At 41.7% G+C, this 17,468-nt stretch overlaps 1 protein-coding gene across 2 annotated transcripts; it reads left to right on the top strand.

The window, feature by feature from the left end:
• Window positions 1-7,351: 7,351 nt before the first annotated feature.
• pts (6-pyruvoyltetrahydropterin synthase) lies at window positions 7,352-9,175 on the top strand. 2 transcript variants are annotated; one of them, XM_084142186.1, is made up of 6 exons: window positions 7,352-7,565; window positions 7,903-7,982; window positions 8,141-8,163; window positions 8,383-8,439; window positions 8,640-8,710; window positions 8,828-9,175. In XM_084142186.1, the coding sequence occupies exons 1-6, from the start codon at window positions 7,474-7,476 to the stop codon at window positions 8,949-8,951; spliced, it is 447 nt and encodes a 148-aa protein (XP_083998312.1). In that variant the 5' UTR covers window positions 7,352-7,473; the 3' UTR covers window positions 8,952-9,175. The 2 variants fall into 2 exon arrangements, with proteins under 2 accessions (XP_083998312.1, XP_083998313.1); XM_084142187.1 differs by having other exon boundaries at window positions 7,389-7,565; window positions 8,144-8,163.
• The last annotated feature ends 8,293 nt before the right edge of the window (window positions 9,176-17,468 follow it).

The raw sequence follows: 17,468 nt of genomic DNA, 5'->3' as shown, positions 1-17,468 counted from the left end.
GACTCTTCTGTCTCGGGATAAACGTCCGGGGTGAAAAAGTTTAACGAAAAAAGATGAGTGAGGACAAAACTAAAAAGTTGGTAAATTTGTTGAACACAGAGATTGATTAAACGTTTATTAAAAGTAAAACGTGAATAGCTTGGCAGGTAGCCAAGTAGCAACAAACAGCAGAGCAGCACGGAGACAATGCAGAAGCGAGACGGAAGTCACGTGACAAACTCAGAGATTCTGCCAGAGAAACCAGTGTTCCCACTGAACTCCCATTGAACTCTGGAGCAGTGGAAACGCGTTCTCTGGAGAGATGAATCACGCTTCACCATCTGGCATCCAACGGACGAATCTGGGTTTGGCAGATGCCAGGAGAACACTACCTCTCCCAATGCATAGTGCCAACTGTAAAGTTTGGTGGAGGAGGAATAATGGTCTGGGAATGTTTTTCATGGTTCGGGCTAGGTCCCTCAGTTCCAGTGAAGGGAAATCTTAACGCTACAGCATACAATGACACTTTGTGACAACAGTTTGGGCAAGCTCTTTCCTGTTTCAGCATGACAATGCCCCCGTGCACAAAGCGAGGTCCATACAGAAATGATTTGTTGAGATCGGTGTGGAAGAACTTGACTGGCCTGCACAGAGCCCTGACCTCAATCCCATCGAACACCTTTGGGATGAATTGCAATGCTGACTGCAAGCCATGCCTAATTGCCCAACATCAATGCCTGACCTCACTAATGCTCTTCTGGCTGAATGGAAGCAAGTACCCGCAGCAATGCTCCAACAGTGGAAAGCCTTCCCAGAAGAGTGGAGGATGTTATAGCAGCAAGGGGGGGACCAATTCCATATTAATGCCCATGATTTTGGAGATGTTCGACGAGCAGGTGTCCACATACTACCTCCATCACTCCAGTATCCCTGCACATGTAAATATGGTATTGGAACTGACTTTTTAAATATTTCCTGTATATAGTATGCTTACTTACTTACTTAATTGTGTGTCTCAGATTTCCTATTCTTATTTCTCATGTGTTTTTTTCTAGTAATACATTGTTATTGATTATTGCATTGTTGGATTTTGAGTTTGCAAGGAAGGCATTTCACTGTACTTGTGCATGTGAAATTAAAACTTGAAACTACTAGGCATGACAAGAAAAGACGCGGTGTCCATGTTTCATGTGACATTTTTAATGACATCTTGATGTTTTGTTGTTGCTAGGTGGAGTTATGGTCTCATTGTGCATATCTAGAATTGTATTCCTGTTATTACACATTTAAAGCTTCAAGAAAATCATATTTAAATGTACACTACCAGTCAAAGGTTTTAGAACACCTACTCATTCAAGGGTTTGTCTTTAGTTTTACTATTTTCTACATTGTAGAATAATAGTGAAGACATCAAAACTATGAAATAACACATATGGAATCATGTAGTAACGAAAAAAGTGTTAAACAAATCAAAATATATTTTATATTTGAGATTCTTCAAATATCCACCCTTTGCCTTGATGACAGATTTTGCACACTCTTGTCATTCTCTCAACCAGCTTCACCTGGAATGCTTTCCCAACAGTCTTGAAGGAGTTCCCACATATGCTGAGCACTTGTTGGCTGCTTTTCCTTCACTCTGCGGACCGACTCATCCCAAACCATCTCAATTTGTTTGAGGTCGGGGGATTTTGGAGGCCAGGTCATCTGATGCAGCACTCCATCACTCTCCTTCTTGGTAGAATAGCCCTTACACAGCCTGAAGGTGTGTTGGGTCATTGTCCTGTTGAAAAAGAAATGATAGTCCCACTAAGCCCAAACCAGATGGGATGGCTTTTCGCTGTAGAATGCTGTGGTAGCCATGCTGGTTAAGTGTGCCTTGAATTCTAAATACATCACAGACAGTGTCACCAGCAAAGCACCCCCACACAATAACACATCCTCCTCCATTCTTTACGGTGGGAAATACACATGCGGAGAACATCTGTTCACTCACACCGAAGCCAAGGCAACATCCGCACTGAGCTAAAGGGTAGAGCTGCCGCTTTCCAGGAGCGGAACTCTAACCCGGACGCTTATAATTAATCCTGCTATGCCCTCCGACGAACCATCTAACAGGCAAAGAGTCAATACAGGACCAAGATTGAATCGTACTACACTGGCTCCGACGCTCGTCGGATGTGGCAGGACTTGCAAACTATTACAGACTACAAAGGGAAGCACAGCCGCGAGCTGCCCAGTGTCACAAGCCTACCAGACGAGCTAAATCACTTCTATGCTCGCTTCGAGGCAAGCAACACTAAAGCATGCATGAGAGCATCAGCTGTTCCGGATGACTATGTGATCACGCTCTCCGTAGCCGATGTGAGTAAGACTTTTAAGCAGGTCAACATTCACAAGGCCGCAGGGCCAGACGGATTACCAGGACGTGTACTCCAAGCATGTGCTGACCAACTGGCAAGTGTCTTCGCTGACATTTTCAACATGTCCCTGACTGAGTCTGTAATACCAACATGTTTCAAGCAGACCACCATAGTCCCTGTGCGCAAGAACACTAAGATAATCTGCCTAAATGACTACCGACCCGTAGCACTCACGTCTGTAGCCATGAAGTGCTTTGAAAGGCTGGTCATGGCTCACATCAACACCATTATCCCAGAAACCCTAGACCCACTCCAATTTGCATACCACCCCAACAGATCCACAGATGATGCAATCTCTATTGCACTCCACACTGCCCTTTCCCACCTGGACAAGAGGAACACCTACGTGAGAATGCTATTCATTGACTAAAACTCAGCGTTCAACACCATAGTGCCCTCAATGCTCGTCACTAAGCTAAGGACCCTGGAACTAAACACGTCCCTCTGAAACTGGATCCTGGACTTCCTGACGGGCCGCCCCCAGATGGTAAGGGTAGGTAACAACACATCTGCCACGCTGATCCTCAACACGGGGGCCCCTCAGGGTTGCGTGCTCAGTCCCCTCCTTCACCCATGACTGCATGGCCAGGCACAACTCCAACACCATCATTAAGTTTGCCGACGACACAAAGTGGTAGGCCTGATCAACGACAATGATGAGACAGCCTATAGGGAGGTCGTCAGAAAACTGGTCGATTTTTGCTCACCGTTCTTGTGATCATTTTGACCCCACGGGGTGAGATCTTGCGTGGAGCCCCAGATCGAGGGAGATTATCAGTGGTCTTGTATGTCTTCCATTTCCTAATAATTGCTCCCACAGTTGATTTCTTCAAACCAAGCTGCTTACCTATTGCAGATTCAGTCTTCCCAGCCTGGTGCAGGTCTACAATTTTGTTTCTGGTGTCCTTTGACAGCTCTTTGGTCTTGGCCATAGTGGAGTTTGGAGTGTGACTGTTTGAGGTTGTGGACAGGTGTCTTTTATACTGATAACAAGTTCAAACAGGTGCCATTAATACAGGTAACGAGTGGAGGACAGAGGAGCCTCTTAAAGAAGAAGTTACAGGTCTGTGAGAGCCAGAAATCTTGCTTGTTTATAGGTGACCAAATACTTATTTTTCACCATAATTTGCAAATAAATTCATTAAAAATCCTACAATGTGATTTTCTGGATTTTTTTCTTCTGAATTTGTCTGTCAAATTTTAGAATTTTGGTTCCAACCGCCGTGTCTTTGTGAGACGGATGATCGCCGTATGTGTATTTCCCACCGTAAAGCATGGAGGAGGAGCTGTTATGGTGTGGGTGTGCTTTGCTGGTGACACTGTCTGTGATTTATTTAGAATTCAAGGCACACTTAACCAGCATGGTTACCACAGCATTCTGCAGCAATAAGCCATCCCATCTGGTTTGGGCTTAGTGGGACTATCATTTGTTTTTCAACAGGCCAATGACCCAACACACCTCCAGGCTGTGTAAGGGCTATTTTACCAAGAAGGAGAGTGATGGAGTGCTGCATCAGATGACCTGGCCTCCACAATCCCCCGACCTCAACCCAATTGAGATGGTTTGGGATTAGTCAGTCCGCAGAGTGAAGGAAAAGCATCCAACAATGCTCAGCATATGTGGGAACTCCTTCAATACTGTTGGGAAAGCATTCCAGGTGACGCTAGTTGAGAGAATGCCAAGAGTGTGCAAAGCTGTCATCAAGGCAAAGGGTGGCTATTTGAAGAATCTCAAATATAAAATATATTTTAATTTGTTTAACACTTTTTTGGTTACTACATGATTCCATATGTCTTATTTCATAGTTTTGATGTCTTCACTATTATTCTACAATGTAGAAAATAGTAAAAATAAAGAAAAACAGTTGAATGAGTAGGTGTTCTAAAACTTTTTACCGGTAGTGTATATCAAACCAAATTCTGACCCTGATGTCACACATTGGCCCCTTTATTTATAGAAAGACCCACATGCAGGTAATCAGGCCTTTGATCTTAAATCTTTGTCCTGAGCGAGGGTCGGTGAATGAGTCACATTTATATGTGAAACTGCATTGAGCACATTGGCCACATTTGTAATTTCCCTCCGGGACCCCGTCCAAGAAGGTTTCCCTTTTCTCTGGGGGGTAATCAGATTTGGCCACAATGTCTCTCACATTTGGGGATCTTTTAAAGACCATACGTGGGTTATGTTTAAAGATGGGTTTCAGTTGTGGGTCAGTGTCAACAATGTACTAGTGCTTCCTGATAATGTCCTTAAATGCTTTCCCCAAGGGTGAGTATCGGGTGAAGCATGAGGGGACGCGTTCTGCTTTTTCTTTTACTTTTGGTTGAAGGTTTCCCAACTGTGTTAGCCCTTCAAAACAATCATTGTCATGTTTTACCCCCCAAAAAAGATATGCCCTTTCCTTAAACTTTTGTGTGAGATCCGTGGTCTGTTTCTGGTATTAAGCATCAGAACAACATATCCTTTTAATGAGGCTGAATTGACTTACAGGGAGACTTTTAATGAGTGGACATGGATGGAAGCTGTCCCCTCTAAGGAGGGTGTTCCTGTCCGTAGGTTTCCTGTAGAAATCTGTCGAGATGGAGGTTTTGCCCTTAATAACCATCACATCAAGAAAACTGATTTGGGATAGGTCATAGTTAATGGTGAAACAAAGGTGCTCATTCATAGAGTTTAGATAGGCATGGAATTCCAAGAGTTCTTCCTGGGTCCCTGTATACGCTGTAGATCAGGAAAATATAATCTAAATATCTCAGAATTAGGAAAATATTGGGGAGAAAGGGGTTTAGATCTGGATTAAGCACCACCTGTTTTTCAAACATTCCTAGCTACATGTTAGCATAATTAGGAGCCATAGTGCTCCCCATCGCTGTCCCTTTGTTTGGTAAGAAAAAGGCTCCTCTGAAGAGAAAATTGTTGGAGGTTAGTACCAGTTCAGCCAAGTCCACAATACAATTGGTTCTGGGAAGAGCATTAGGGGGACATTCACTGAGGTAGAACTTGAGGGCCTCTAGGCTGCCCTGGTGGGGGATGTTAGTATATAGACTGGTAACATCAAAAGTAAAAAATATATAATTTTCTGGTATACAGTCCACAGATTTCAGGAGATTGATGAAAATCTATAGAGTCTCTGGTGTACGTGGGGAGAGAGCTCGCCCAGGGCTTCTCAAAGTCTACAAAGGTAGAAATGTTCTCTGTCAGAGATCCGTTACAACTCACAATGGGCCTGTCTGGTATAGCTGGCATCTTTTGAATTTTTTGGAGAGTGTATATGACAGGTATCGTTGGGCAGTCAACTTTCATATATTCGTATTCTGTCTTTGTAATTTCCTCTTCATTTAAAAACTTAAGACAGTTTATCGTGGATCAGAGACTTGAATTGATTAGTAGGATCCCTGAGAATGTCATTTTCATAGTCTGCAGCATTTTACATAACTATTGCACCTCCTTCATTGGCAGGTTTTATAATGATAGTGGAGTCATTCTTGAGTTCCATAAGGGATTCTTTCTCTGCTTTGGACATATTGTGGAATACCTTGTATTATCGTTTCTTAGCCAGGAGATTATGTACATCTTTCTCATCTAAGTGGCAGTATTTTTCAAGAGAGGATTTCTTTAGGGAGGTATAAATGTGCTTTTTCTCTTAAAATATGTATTTTCCCTTATCATGTCCGCAGAGCGAGAGTCAAGTTCATTGTCAATCAGGTTATCAATGGAAAGAGCATTAGCACTATGTCCTGTCTGGTTACTTGTCTCATTCAATGGATTTACATTGGCAGGTGCAAAAGGAGCAACCCCATTGCCAACTAATTCAGTCAATCTCAAGCTGCAGAAAAACTTTTGGAAGTCTATAACGGTATCAAAGTCATTGGTCTTTGCCTTTGGGACAAATGACAGTCCCTTACCTAAGGCAGATGAGCATGTGTCAGATATAGATAGACCTGTTGGACAAGTTAATTACAATGTCTTGCGCCGTGTGAGTCGAGGGGGACTTTGGGTGTTGTGCGTTATCAACATTGCAATGTTTTGAAAGGTGGGCTTTTATTTTGAAGGTTTTGTCATTATCATACAAAAGTGATGTCATCGTTTGTGCTGCACGCAAAATACTAGTTGGTATAGAGCCCCACAGTGGAGGTGTCATAATACCCATAAAACCTAGCGGTCAAACAGGGAAGTAGTTCCAATGGTTTTTCCACATAGGGAATTTTTTGAAACACTTAATAGGGGCTGTGTTTTGTGTAGGCTTACGCTGGCGTGACGTTTTGATAACCATGTAAATCTCTCTCGGACATGGTGACTTTGATCAATATAGTCGGTTGGTATCAAAATAGACATCATGCAAGACTACAAATCCCTGCAAGCTCCTGCACGTCATCTCTAGCTGACACCTTTGCTAACAGGTATTGTGCACAGGAGGTTGGTGGCACCTTAATTGGGGAGGACAGGCTCAATGGCTGGAGCGGAATTGGTGGAATGGTATCAAATACATGGTTTGATACCATTACATTTGCTCTGTTGCAGCCATTATTATGAGCCATCCTCCCCACAACAGCCTCCACTGGTATTGTGTCAATTTTAGCTAACATTACATAGTTAATCCAGAGATTCTTACCTTTACCTCTATTCAGCAGTCTCGTCCAGATCACCATGGTATTTTTAGTTCTTTATGATAGCCACATTAGCAGTTAATTAGCATTTGATTTTTTGCGGTAAATACAGGCGAATATATTGACAAATGTCACCTTGTCCTAGAGAGATTTACACGGTTATCAAAACATCACGCCAGGATAAGCCTACACGAAACATAGCCCTTAGTTTTTTTTTTTTTTTAACACCTATGGGAAAATGTATGGTGGAAAAACAATTGGAACCATTTCCCTGTTTGACTGCTAGGTTTTATGGGTATTATGACTCATACTGTGGGACTCTATTGTCGCTGCGCTTTGAGTGACGTAAGACAATACTAGGGGCGTGGACTCAATTCTCCACATTCGCAGCATAACCTATTTAACGGCATCTGAGACGATTATTAGTTACATTGTTTCCTTCTGTCAATCTGTTATTGCGATGGCACAAGCCGATACAAGAAACGAAGTAGCAGAGCGCATTGGATACATCACACGAGTCCAGAATTTTAGCGCGTGCCACCGATTGCACAGGTACCAGTGCAATCATTTTCTATCTTTTTTGTTGTTGTTGAATAGGACGACGCAATAGGCAGCTTAATGCAGGGTTGCGAGACGAGTGCAAGATGGAAAGCATTCTGTTATTATTTTGTTTCCAGTGAGCCGTTTTATTTGATAGAAGGAAGAGTTTTAACGCCACTAAACGAAACTGGAATGAAGTAAAACGTGTTGCGTCAATCTCGGAAGCTCATGGGATCTGTAGTTCTATTGTAGAGACAGCTAAGCCATCAACTTCTTAAAATGTTTAAACGTTTTTATTATCTATTTTTGTTTAATTGAAACCTCATGTATTGTATTGTTGTCACTCCAGCCCGACATTGAGTGATGAGGTAAACAAGAGGATATTTGGGAAGTGTAACAATCCCAATGGCCATGGACACAACTACAAAGGTCAGTCATTCTCCAAGGTCTCATCCAAACCAATTCTGTTGTCAGTTATTGTCTGATTCACAGTTGGCCAATAGGTTACATAGCTAGCCAGTTCCATAACTTCAAACCGGGTCCAACCCAATGTTTATCAAAGGCTCTGTTGTCTTTTCTTTTTGTAGTAGAGGTGACAGTACGGGGAAAGGTAAGTCCCACCTGAGACTCTCCGTACTCCAATATCCATAATGACACCACTTACCAAACATTATTGCCATGGTTGCTACTGTTTGAAACACACCAGTAAATCACATGACACTCTCATGATATGAAAGCAGTCTGCCTCCTGGGTAATGGATGTTGGACACACACACACACACACACACACACACACACAGTCACAGAGCTTCTCTTTGTCCATCCCCAGATCGATCGTCACACAGGCATGGTGATGAACCTTACAGATCTGAAGCAGCACATCGAGGTGAGACCCTCCCTTTCTTCCAGGCCTGGATTTGACTTTTTGATTTACAGCTAAGGCTATGCTTTGACAGCGTAGGCTGCTAGACTATTAATTTCTTAATTCATTCATTTCACATGTAAAGCACATTATAGGGAATAAGGAAAATAATGCATTAATTTATTACTGTGTTATTTACAAACTCATGTATAATCCTGATACAGGAAGTCATCATGATTCCGTTGGACCATAAAAATCTGGATAAGGACGTCCCATACTTTGCCAATGTTGTCAGGTGTGTGCCCCTCCCTACTGGACTGTAGCCTTATGTTTATGGGTAACGGGTGGATTTTCAGTTCGGAGCACGTGATTCAGAGTTTCCATGGTTTTAACTGTTTTGTCTGCTGTGCAGCACAACCGAAAACGTGGCTGTATATATCTGGGACAACATGGTCAAGCAGCTACCAGCCAATCTTCTGTACGAGGTCAAGATTCACGAGACTGACAAGAACATTGTTATTTATCGAGGAGAATAGCCAGCCACATTCAATGCCTTGTAATTAGGTAGATCGTTACTAATATATATTATGTAGTATGCACATCTCATGTTTGAGTTCATAGATGGACTTATACAATGTGTTATGAGAGTATTAAAGTACAGAGTTGGGGTTATTCTATTGAATAGTATTGTTACTATTGTGCATCATTTGCTGGTGCAATCCACTCGACAACTTTGTTACAATAAATGGAAAAGCTAATATTTAAACATGTTGCTTGTGCCTCTACAGTGCATCTACAATAGAGAACATCCAGAATGTACCTAACTACAGATTGACCACTAGAGGGCAAGATCTGAATGGCTCAAACCCAGTAAGCAGCTTGACTTGACTTAAATGTCTAGAACAGGGGTGTCAAATCCTTGGAGGGCATAGTGTCTGCTGGTTTTTCCTTTTAATTAAGACCTAGACAACCAGGTGAGGAGAGTTTCTTACTAATCAGTGACCTTAATTCAATCAAGTCCAAGGGAGGAGCAAAAACCTGCAGAGATTAAGCCCTCCGTGGAATGAGTTTGACACCTGTGGTCTAGTATGTCAAATCATTTAACAAAAAACCAACAGTTTGAGACTTTTAGTCACACTGTTCATGGGAACAAGCTAAAAGGAGCTTAGAAAAGCCATAGATACTAAATTATTTTGTTCCATTCTAAATTCTCATCAACTGATATTGATAAATGACCAATATTCAACAGTAGGCTACCATATTTCGTTAATTGCAGGACACACAATATTGTGGAGTGTCTCACATGGACTTGTTATGTTCCTTTTAAAAACATTACATCTCGTGACTTGTATAAGATCCTACAGTATGATCTTATACATGTACAGACCTGGAACATCATCTACCCTCCCCACCATCTGTCTTCTCTTCTCTTGTTATGAGCTCCTCCACAGATTCATAAAGCATGTATATACTGTAGTATGTCCCAGCACCTTTATACACCAGAGTGCCCTTACGTGATTTATGGAGATAGTTCCTGCTTGTACTATGGCGTTAACGAGAAGCCAGTAGTAAGGTTTTTTATCTTCTAGACATTAAATAACAAATGTTTAGTGATGTATTATGCTCTCTTTCAGACCTCAGGGTTAGCCACAGCTAGCATGTACAGTAAATTAGAAACTGATTTTACACTGGTACTGTAGAATCCTGACGAAATGTCAGTCACAAATCATAGCTGACACAATGTCAACATACTGTAACTCATCATACAGTTAGGTGATGAGGCTTTGGGGCAGTATGTGTGCTTACAGATTGGTACTCAGCATGTGATGACCTATAGACTTAAACCATGTATTTTAGTAGGCCTACTTTCAAATGCTGTGTATGCAAACAGGATCCAAATGCATTGCACAATACAGAATCCTCTTAAGTGCATCTTGGTGTGTATTTTCTCCTCGCTGTTCATTCATTCATGGTTTAAAATCCGTAACCACAACCACTTTGTCTAACAAACTGCAATGCTGATCCTCTTAATACTCTTGTGATTCAGACCACAACATATGTGAAATATCATATAGGTATACGTAGATGGGATGATGACACTGAAATGAGGGGGCCCTTCTCTGACAGAGTTATAATTCATTTGAAGAATGTACTGGGCGACTGTATAGTACAAGGCAAAATGTTACCACGGCACCAACCCCCAATTAATTAGATTCCAAAAATGTGCGTCATGCACCCGCAGACCTGCTGCTATGATCATGCTGGAGCACGACAGAGCAGGTCCAAGTTGCCCCTTAGAAATTGATGCTAGGTCAGATTTAGGTTTTCACTCCCAATAAGGTTTGGATCTAAGGAGGGTTGGTTGATCCTAGATCTGTGCATAAGAGCAACCTTTAACTGGAGCAGTAGAGATGGCATCACACATCTCTGTGTAAATACACAGTGCTTTGGGCCCTATCATTACATCCACATACTAGGCAGTGAGATTATAGCAATTACCAGGTAAAAGCCTGTCATTACGGCTCTTCTTCATAGAAGGTGGTATGATAGCGTCTTCCAATGAGGATAATCGATGTGGTGCATTATGACCAGTGGGTTATGAACAGGTATCCAACCAGGGAGGGGATGTAGCTCAGTTGGTAGAGCATGGTGTTTGCAACGCCAGGGTTGTGGGTTCGATTCCCACGGGGGGCAAGTATAAAAAATAATGTATGCACTCACTACCTGTAAGTCGCTCTGGATAAGAGCGTCTGCTAAATGACTAAAATGTAAATGTAATACTTTCTTTATTAGCTGTGTCTCTCCTGAAGACCTGCAGGTGATGATGACTCCTCAACATTGTTTTTGGGACTCGAAGCACAGCGATTTGATTACTTACTCAAACTGTATTGACAAACATATCACATATCAGTTGTAATTGTCTCACGAACATGTATGCAGAGTGAAACGTTCCCCCCCTCTTTTGCCGACAAATACTTGTTTCTACAGAGAAATGCATTGGTTTACACATTTGTGGTTTTACTGAGGCTGTGAGATGTCTTTTAGCATCCCCGCTGCTGACCCCCCCTCCTGATCCCCCCCCCCCCCAAACCCCCACTATGACAATGTCCAAAAGGGGTCCGTAATACACACACACAGCCCATGCTGGTTATCATTTAATGTGTATCATGCCAAACAAAAGACTCATTCACTGAGATGTGGCCCCAAGCCAGAACACAACCTTGATGATAAGCCGTACAAGGGCCTTGGAGGAGGAGGAACAATTATTCCACTGGCATCTAACTGGCTCTATCACAGAGGCTAGGGCTGAGGTGTAGAGTTTTAGGAGACTGGGAGATGGATTTAGTAAATTTATTAAAGGAAGGGTTGGAATAAAGGTTGGGAAGCCAATGCGTTGGAATTCAATCAAACTGTCATCTGTTGGCTGCCAGCACACACAACTCCTGGTGTTTGTCTTAATTTTTTTACCATGGGAAAAACAGCTATAGCTTACAGTAAATACCAAACTGTGGGCTTGATTGAATGGAGTCTCAAAGGTTTTCAAAACAGGAATGTTGGTACAGTTTGACCGAGTGCAGAAAAAGCCCTCATTTTTAACAAAGTCATCCAGGTAAAATGGTACAGTAAACTGAACTTGATGTCCAGCATCATACTCTCCACCGAGGTCAAATTCTTCAACTCCAGCTCACATCTGCTTCAACCTGGTGCTTGTGGAAAACTCTGAAATGTACTGTCATGCGATCCTCTTTGTCAAATAACGCTGGTGAAATTAATATTTTCCACCGTCATGGTGATTAAAAAGTGAAATTACCTGTCCTCTGCATGCCCCAAGATGAAACAAGCCAATCATCCTCCCTGTCATTTCTTCCACCTACTAAGTAAACATATAATTTCACGCATGGCGTCCTTCTCTCTTTCCCTGCCTCTAGAGATGTTGGGATGTAGTCTGCAGGAGTGCTGTCAGATGTGAGATCTAAAGAGCTTAACCTAGAAAGGACAGGTTATGTCAGGTACTGTAGGAAGTCTTTGTATAGAGAGAAGTTAATGACTACAGACGGATCGGATAAATGTGGGGAAATACCGATAGATGTTCGTAACGCTTTAGAATAGCCTTCAAGTAATAAACATTAACCCTATAACAGGCAGCTCAGCTAATTTTGACAACCAATTTTAAATGAAATTAAACATGAATTTTGTTTGGCATATTTTATCATCTCAACCAATGCCATTTAGTAAAATGATCATGTGGTTTTCATTATCAGACTCCTATATATATTTTTAACACGTATTCAAAGATGGTTGAAAACCAGGAAGTGAGTGTGAGCAAAACCGAACCTCATTTACCACACATTCTTTTATACACTGATTGTGTATAAAATCGGAAATTACAAGGTTGTAAAATGTTGTTGAATGCTTAATTTAAGAATGATTAAATTACTAATATTTTGTTGTTTTACAAATTTAAGAGCTCTTGAAAAATATGCTTTAGCAGGCAGTTGAGTTGCCCACTAAAGGAATGCTATTAAGTCAACGTTAGTGAAATTGTTATGGGAATTTTTTGTGCAAATACAAATATCCTTTAAATTCATATCATTATTTACTGTCTGCCTGTTATCTTCAATATGTTTCACAATCTCATTCAGTAGATGTAATTTTAATGGTATTCACATTTTGACACACAAATGTTCATATTTTATTTATTTGATATCAGTCCTCATTTAACTAGGCCTATCTTCCATTACAAGTAAATGAAGCAGACATTTCAAATTCATGCATCATTTTCGAGATTATTTAAAAAGTCTGTGCAAATTCCAATACAAAATTAGTTTACTCTAATTGGGCAACTCAACCGGCTGGTTGAGATGTTTGCAATGCATTAGCTATCAAAGTTTAAGTAATGCAAGCAAATATTATTAATTTATAGCCTATATTGAGGCTAAATACACATATTTTGCAGAACAAGAATTTATCTGATATTTTTTCTTGCTGTGCCAGTTTAAAGTGTTAATAAACTATTTATAATTAGTGTAGATACTACATTTTTAACTTTTCTAATACCTGTACAATATTTTCTATGTGTTTGATCAGTAAAGCTGTATTAAAACATGTTTTGTTGTCAGTGTTTGGTTTGATTATAGTGAAATTTTGCAGGTATTTTGATTTAGAGGATTAAGGGAATTCTGCCTCAGCATTTTCAGTTTGGATGCACTGGTTACTGTGCTCAGAATTACAGAGTGCTGAAAATAGAGAGCTCTGTTACAGAAAACATTGCTGTCATTACCTTTTGACTAATTACACTGACACAGTACACTGAATAGATACAAACAAATAAAGATGTTTTATCTTGTTAGCAGTTTCAGGCACACTGAATCCCCTTTTTGTGAATTTTCTCCTTAGTTGTGTAGTGTATAGGGGGTTAACACAGAGCTCTCCTCCGGGGGGGGGGGGCAGACTGTCTCTGTGTGTTGTGCCCCTGTCAGTGGGTGGTGGAGCTTGAGAGAGGGTGTGGAGGGAGGAGAAGGGGAGGAGAGGGGGGGGGGGAATGTTCAAGCTCGTTTGTGTTTTCTTTTTGCGCGTCAGATCCCTCCTCCTCCTTCTCTCCATCCCCCTTCCTCCCTTCCTCCCTTTCTCCAGACAGATCTGTTCTTCTCAGGGTCAGGTAGCAGGGCTGCAGCGAGCACACACGCACACATGCACACACACACTCACAAACTCACACACACTCCCCAGAGCACCAGCGAGCACACACACTTGCTCCCCAGAGGCCGGTGGGTGAAGACAGGATGGGGTGTAGCTCCAAGACAGAGATGTGAGGATGGAGAAGAGAGTGTGTGTCATCCAGACAGACTTCCATCAGTACAGACCCATCATCGCCATCCACAGCAAGCCACTGGCACATGTAAGAACCTCCTCTCCTCCTTCTCTTTGGATCCACTTCTCTGTGTCTGGTTCTGTGTCTGGTTCTCTCTCTCTCTCTCTCTCGCTCTCTCTCTCTCTCTCTCTCGCTCTACATGCTTGTTAAATTGGTTACAGCCCCTCCTCTGTTCTGCAGGAGGACTACCCCCTGAGTTAGGGGGTCTAGTGTGGGTCTCTACTCTTCCTGCAGGTGGAGTGAGTGAGTGAGTGAACTTATAAATCAGTGACTGAATGGAAGGAGGAATTTGTTGTTTTACTTGCAGCTTCTTCAGCAGGGAAGAGTAATAGTCTTCCCTAGTGGTTAGTTAACCTTGAGAGAGTGTTTATGGCTTTGACAGACAGTGATAATGTTGTCTGTCTAGAGAGACACTCTCACCGATGCAGCAAAGGAATGCAAACAGACTATCTATCAATCAGCCAGGTAGAAGACATGAGATCTTGTGTTGAAGAAATAGGAAGCAGTTTCGGGGATAATTTGGTTGAATGGTTGAAAATCAATATTGGTCTCAATGTTCTCTGAAAGGATGTAATATATTAGGGTTATTTTTATGTCAAGCTTGCATGTTTAGTTATACTGAGAGTGAGTGGGACTTCAGATTGCATGGTACAGTAATGTGTGAGTCAGATCTGAGACGGACGATATCTCTGTATAATCTATGATCAACAAGCCTGTGACATCAGCCTGTCTCTCTCCATTGCAGACCATGTGGGCTCTCTCTCTCACACACACACACGCACACACACACACACACACACACACACACACACACACACACACACACACACACACACACACACACACACACACACACACACACACACACACACACACACACACACACACACACACACACACACACACACACACACACACACACACACAGACACACAGCTTTTGAAGGCAACAAAAGCTGTCTGGTTTTCGCACCTTGATAATGCTGTTTACAGTTTTTTTCAATTGTTTAAGCACAATTTTGAAAACAGGGCCTGTGTGTGTCAAAACACTACACACAATTAGCACAACCCTACACCAAAGTAGCACAACACTTCAGATCATTTGCAAAATGGAACACTTTTGTCAAAACTATACACGACTTCATAAAAACAATATTTTGTTACCATACGAAACACACACATTTCATATGACTTAAATCTTTTTGAACCAGTTACACACTGCTGTTGCTAACCTAAAACACTTTTAGCAAGTCTAATTCTCAGTGATTAGAGTACTGTAAATGAAGTACACAGAGAAAGTGCAACTATACAAACACTACACAAGACCAATGCTGCAGACTGAGGAAAATATCATTTATTTCTCTCCATATACCCAAATCAGTCAACATGGAGAATCACAACAAAACATGTCCCAGTTTTCATGCTACTACAGTAGTGTGCATAACACTGTTAGCTCAGCAAACAACAGACAAACGTAAAATACTGTATCCAGTACAGGTTACAATTACAGTAAATAACAACAACAACAAACATAAAAAATATGTGCATACAATAAGCGGCTGATTACTGTAACTGTAGACAGATCTTCTTTTACCTGTTTTCCTGTCGAAAAGTCCTTATGACAGATGCCACTGTATATCTGCTAAGATTTGGCTGAACTCTCAGTCCAGCCTCCCTCAGCGTCAATCAGTGGTTCACAACATGGTCCACTAGTGTTGCACGAATGTCATTTGATAAGTTTGGTCCTCTTCTTCTTTGTGCACGTTCTCCTCCTGCTTCAGGTCTTCCTCGACCTCTGGCTCGGCCTCTGCCTCTTCCTCTACCTCCTTCTCCTCCTCTGTGTACTCCTCCTCTCACCCTCACTCTTCTTCTGACTCCTTCCATTTTGGTTGAAGGCAGGTGAACCTACCTGCTGCATTTTTATAGTGCTTAAACCTGATTGGTGTGTCTACAATTTAGCAATCATGTGTTTGTGCACCTGATGGCTGTGTTTAACAGATTGGCTCATAGGTGTGGTAATTTGACAGTCAGTGCTTTGGAATTGCAAGGAAGTGATGTCATGATATACATCTGTGTCTGATGTATACAAGTGTGTTTAGTGTTTTGCAAATCACTGTGCGTAAGGTTTGCAAATAGTGTGAAGCTGACAATGTGCTTACAGTTGTGCAAATCTAGCGTTGTGTTTTGCTCCTTGAGTGTAAGGTTTTGCTAATTGTGGGAAAAGTTTAATTTTAGTGTGTAAGCAATCGTAAAAAACTGTATTATGGGTAAAGACATTACAGAACAGTGTGTACTGGTCAGGTATAGTATAGTGTACACCTACCAGTCTCACCTTGTAATTAAATAAACTCAATTGAAAGCTAGAGTTTTATTACACTGTTTTGATTTTCAAGATGATGATGGGTGTATTTCATTAACACTGCATATTATTAGATCACCATGAGCTCCAGTTTGACTGCTGTCGCTCTATGTTTCTGTGTTGGAATTCTTTAGCATCCCAAAACATCTGTACTGAAGATCTTCTATCTTGGGCCTTGGCTTGTGAAATGTAATCACATGAAAACAATCATGTCATTGATCTAATGTAATCAAATAGCGTACATGCACCAAGAGATCAAACGCAGGCCTCTACACCTGTAGATGTAGAGGCCTGCATGTGTAGTGGCCTGTATGTGTAGAGGCCTGCATGTGTAGTGGCCTGTATGTGTAGTGGCCTGCATGTGTAGTGGCCTGTATGTGTAGTGGCCTGTATGTGTAGTGGCCTGCATGTGTAGTGGTCGGTTGATCAAAGACTCTGTGTGCTTACCTCCGTGACCTGGACCTACTAGAGTTCAAGTAGAGGCCAGACAAATCTGGTTCAGATTGGGCTGGGCTGCAGTTCAACCACCTGGCATTGTTTATAGTAGTACTGTGTGTTTTTAAGGAAATAGCCTAGCTTTACATGTGTTGTAGTTGTTCAGGGTTATGTTAATAGTTATTGCTTAAAATATCACAACCTTCTTATTATGAAGTGAAACCGTGTAGGTTAAGATTGTAGGGCTTAGTATGATTTTACACAGACTGATGTGAAACCAGTGGGTGGTACAGTACAGATACCCTCAGGTCAATGCAGTGAAAGTACTGTACATTCCAGGCATTTAAGGGCTTTGCAGTATCTTGGAGTTGAGCTATCATTGGTTTCC

This window comes from Coregonus lavaretus (assembly GCF_964263955.1).
Source record: "Coregonus lavaretus genome assembly, chromosome: 25".
NCBI lineage: Eukaryota > Metazoa > Chordata > Actinopteri > Salmoniformes > Salmonidae > Coregonus > Coregonus lavaretus.
The sequence above is the reverse complement of the archived record's forward strand: the minus strand, read 5'-3'. Positions and strand labels throughout refer to the sequence as shown.

Coding starts and splice junctions, on each gene's coding strand:
- pts (XM_084142186.1), top strand. CDS start 7,474: ATGGCACAAGCCGATACAAGAAACGAAGTAGCAGAGCGCATTGGATAC. Junction 7,566..7,902: donor GCGTGCCACCGATTGCACAG/GTACCAGTGCAA, acceptor TTGTCACTCCAG/CCCGACATTGAGTGATGAGG. Junction 8,440..8,639: donor ATCTGAAGCAGCACATCGAG/GTGAGACCCTCC, acceptor ATCCTGATACAG/GAAGTCATCATGATTCCGTT.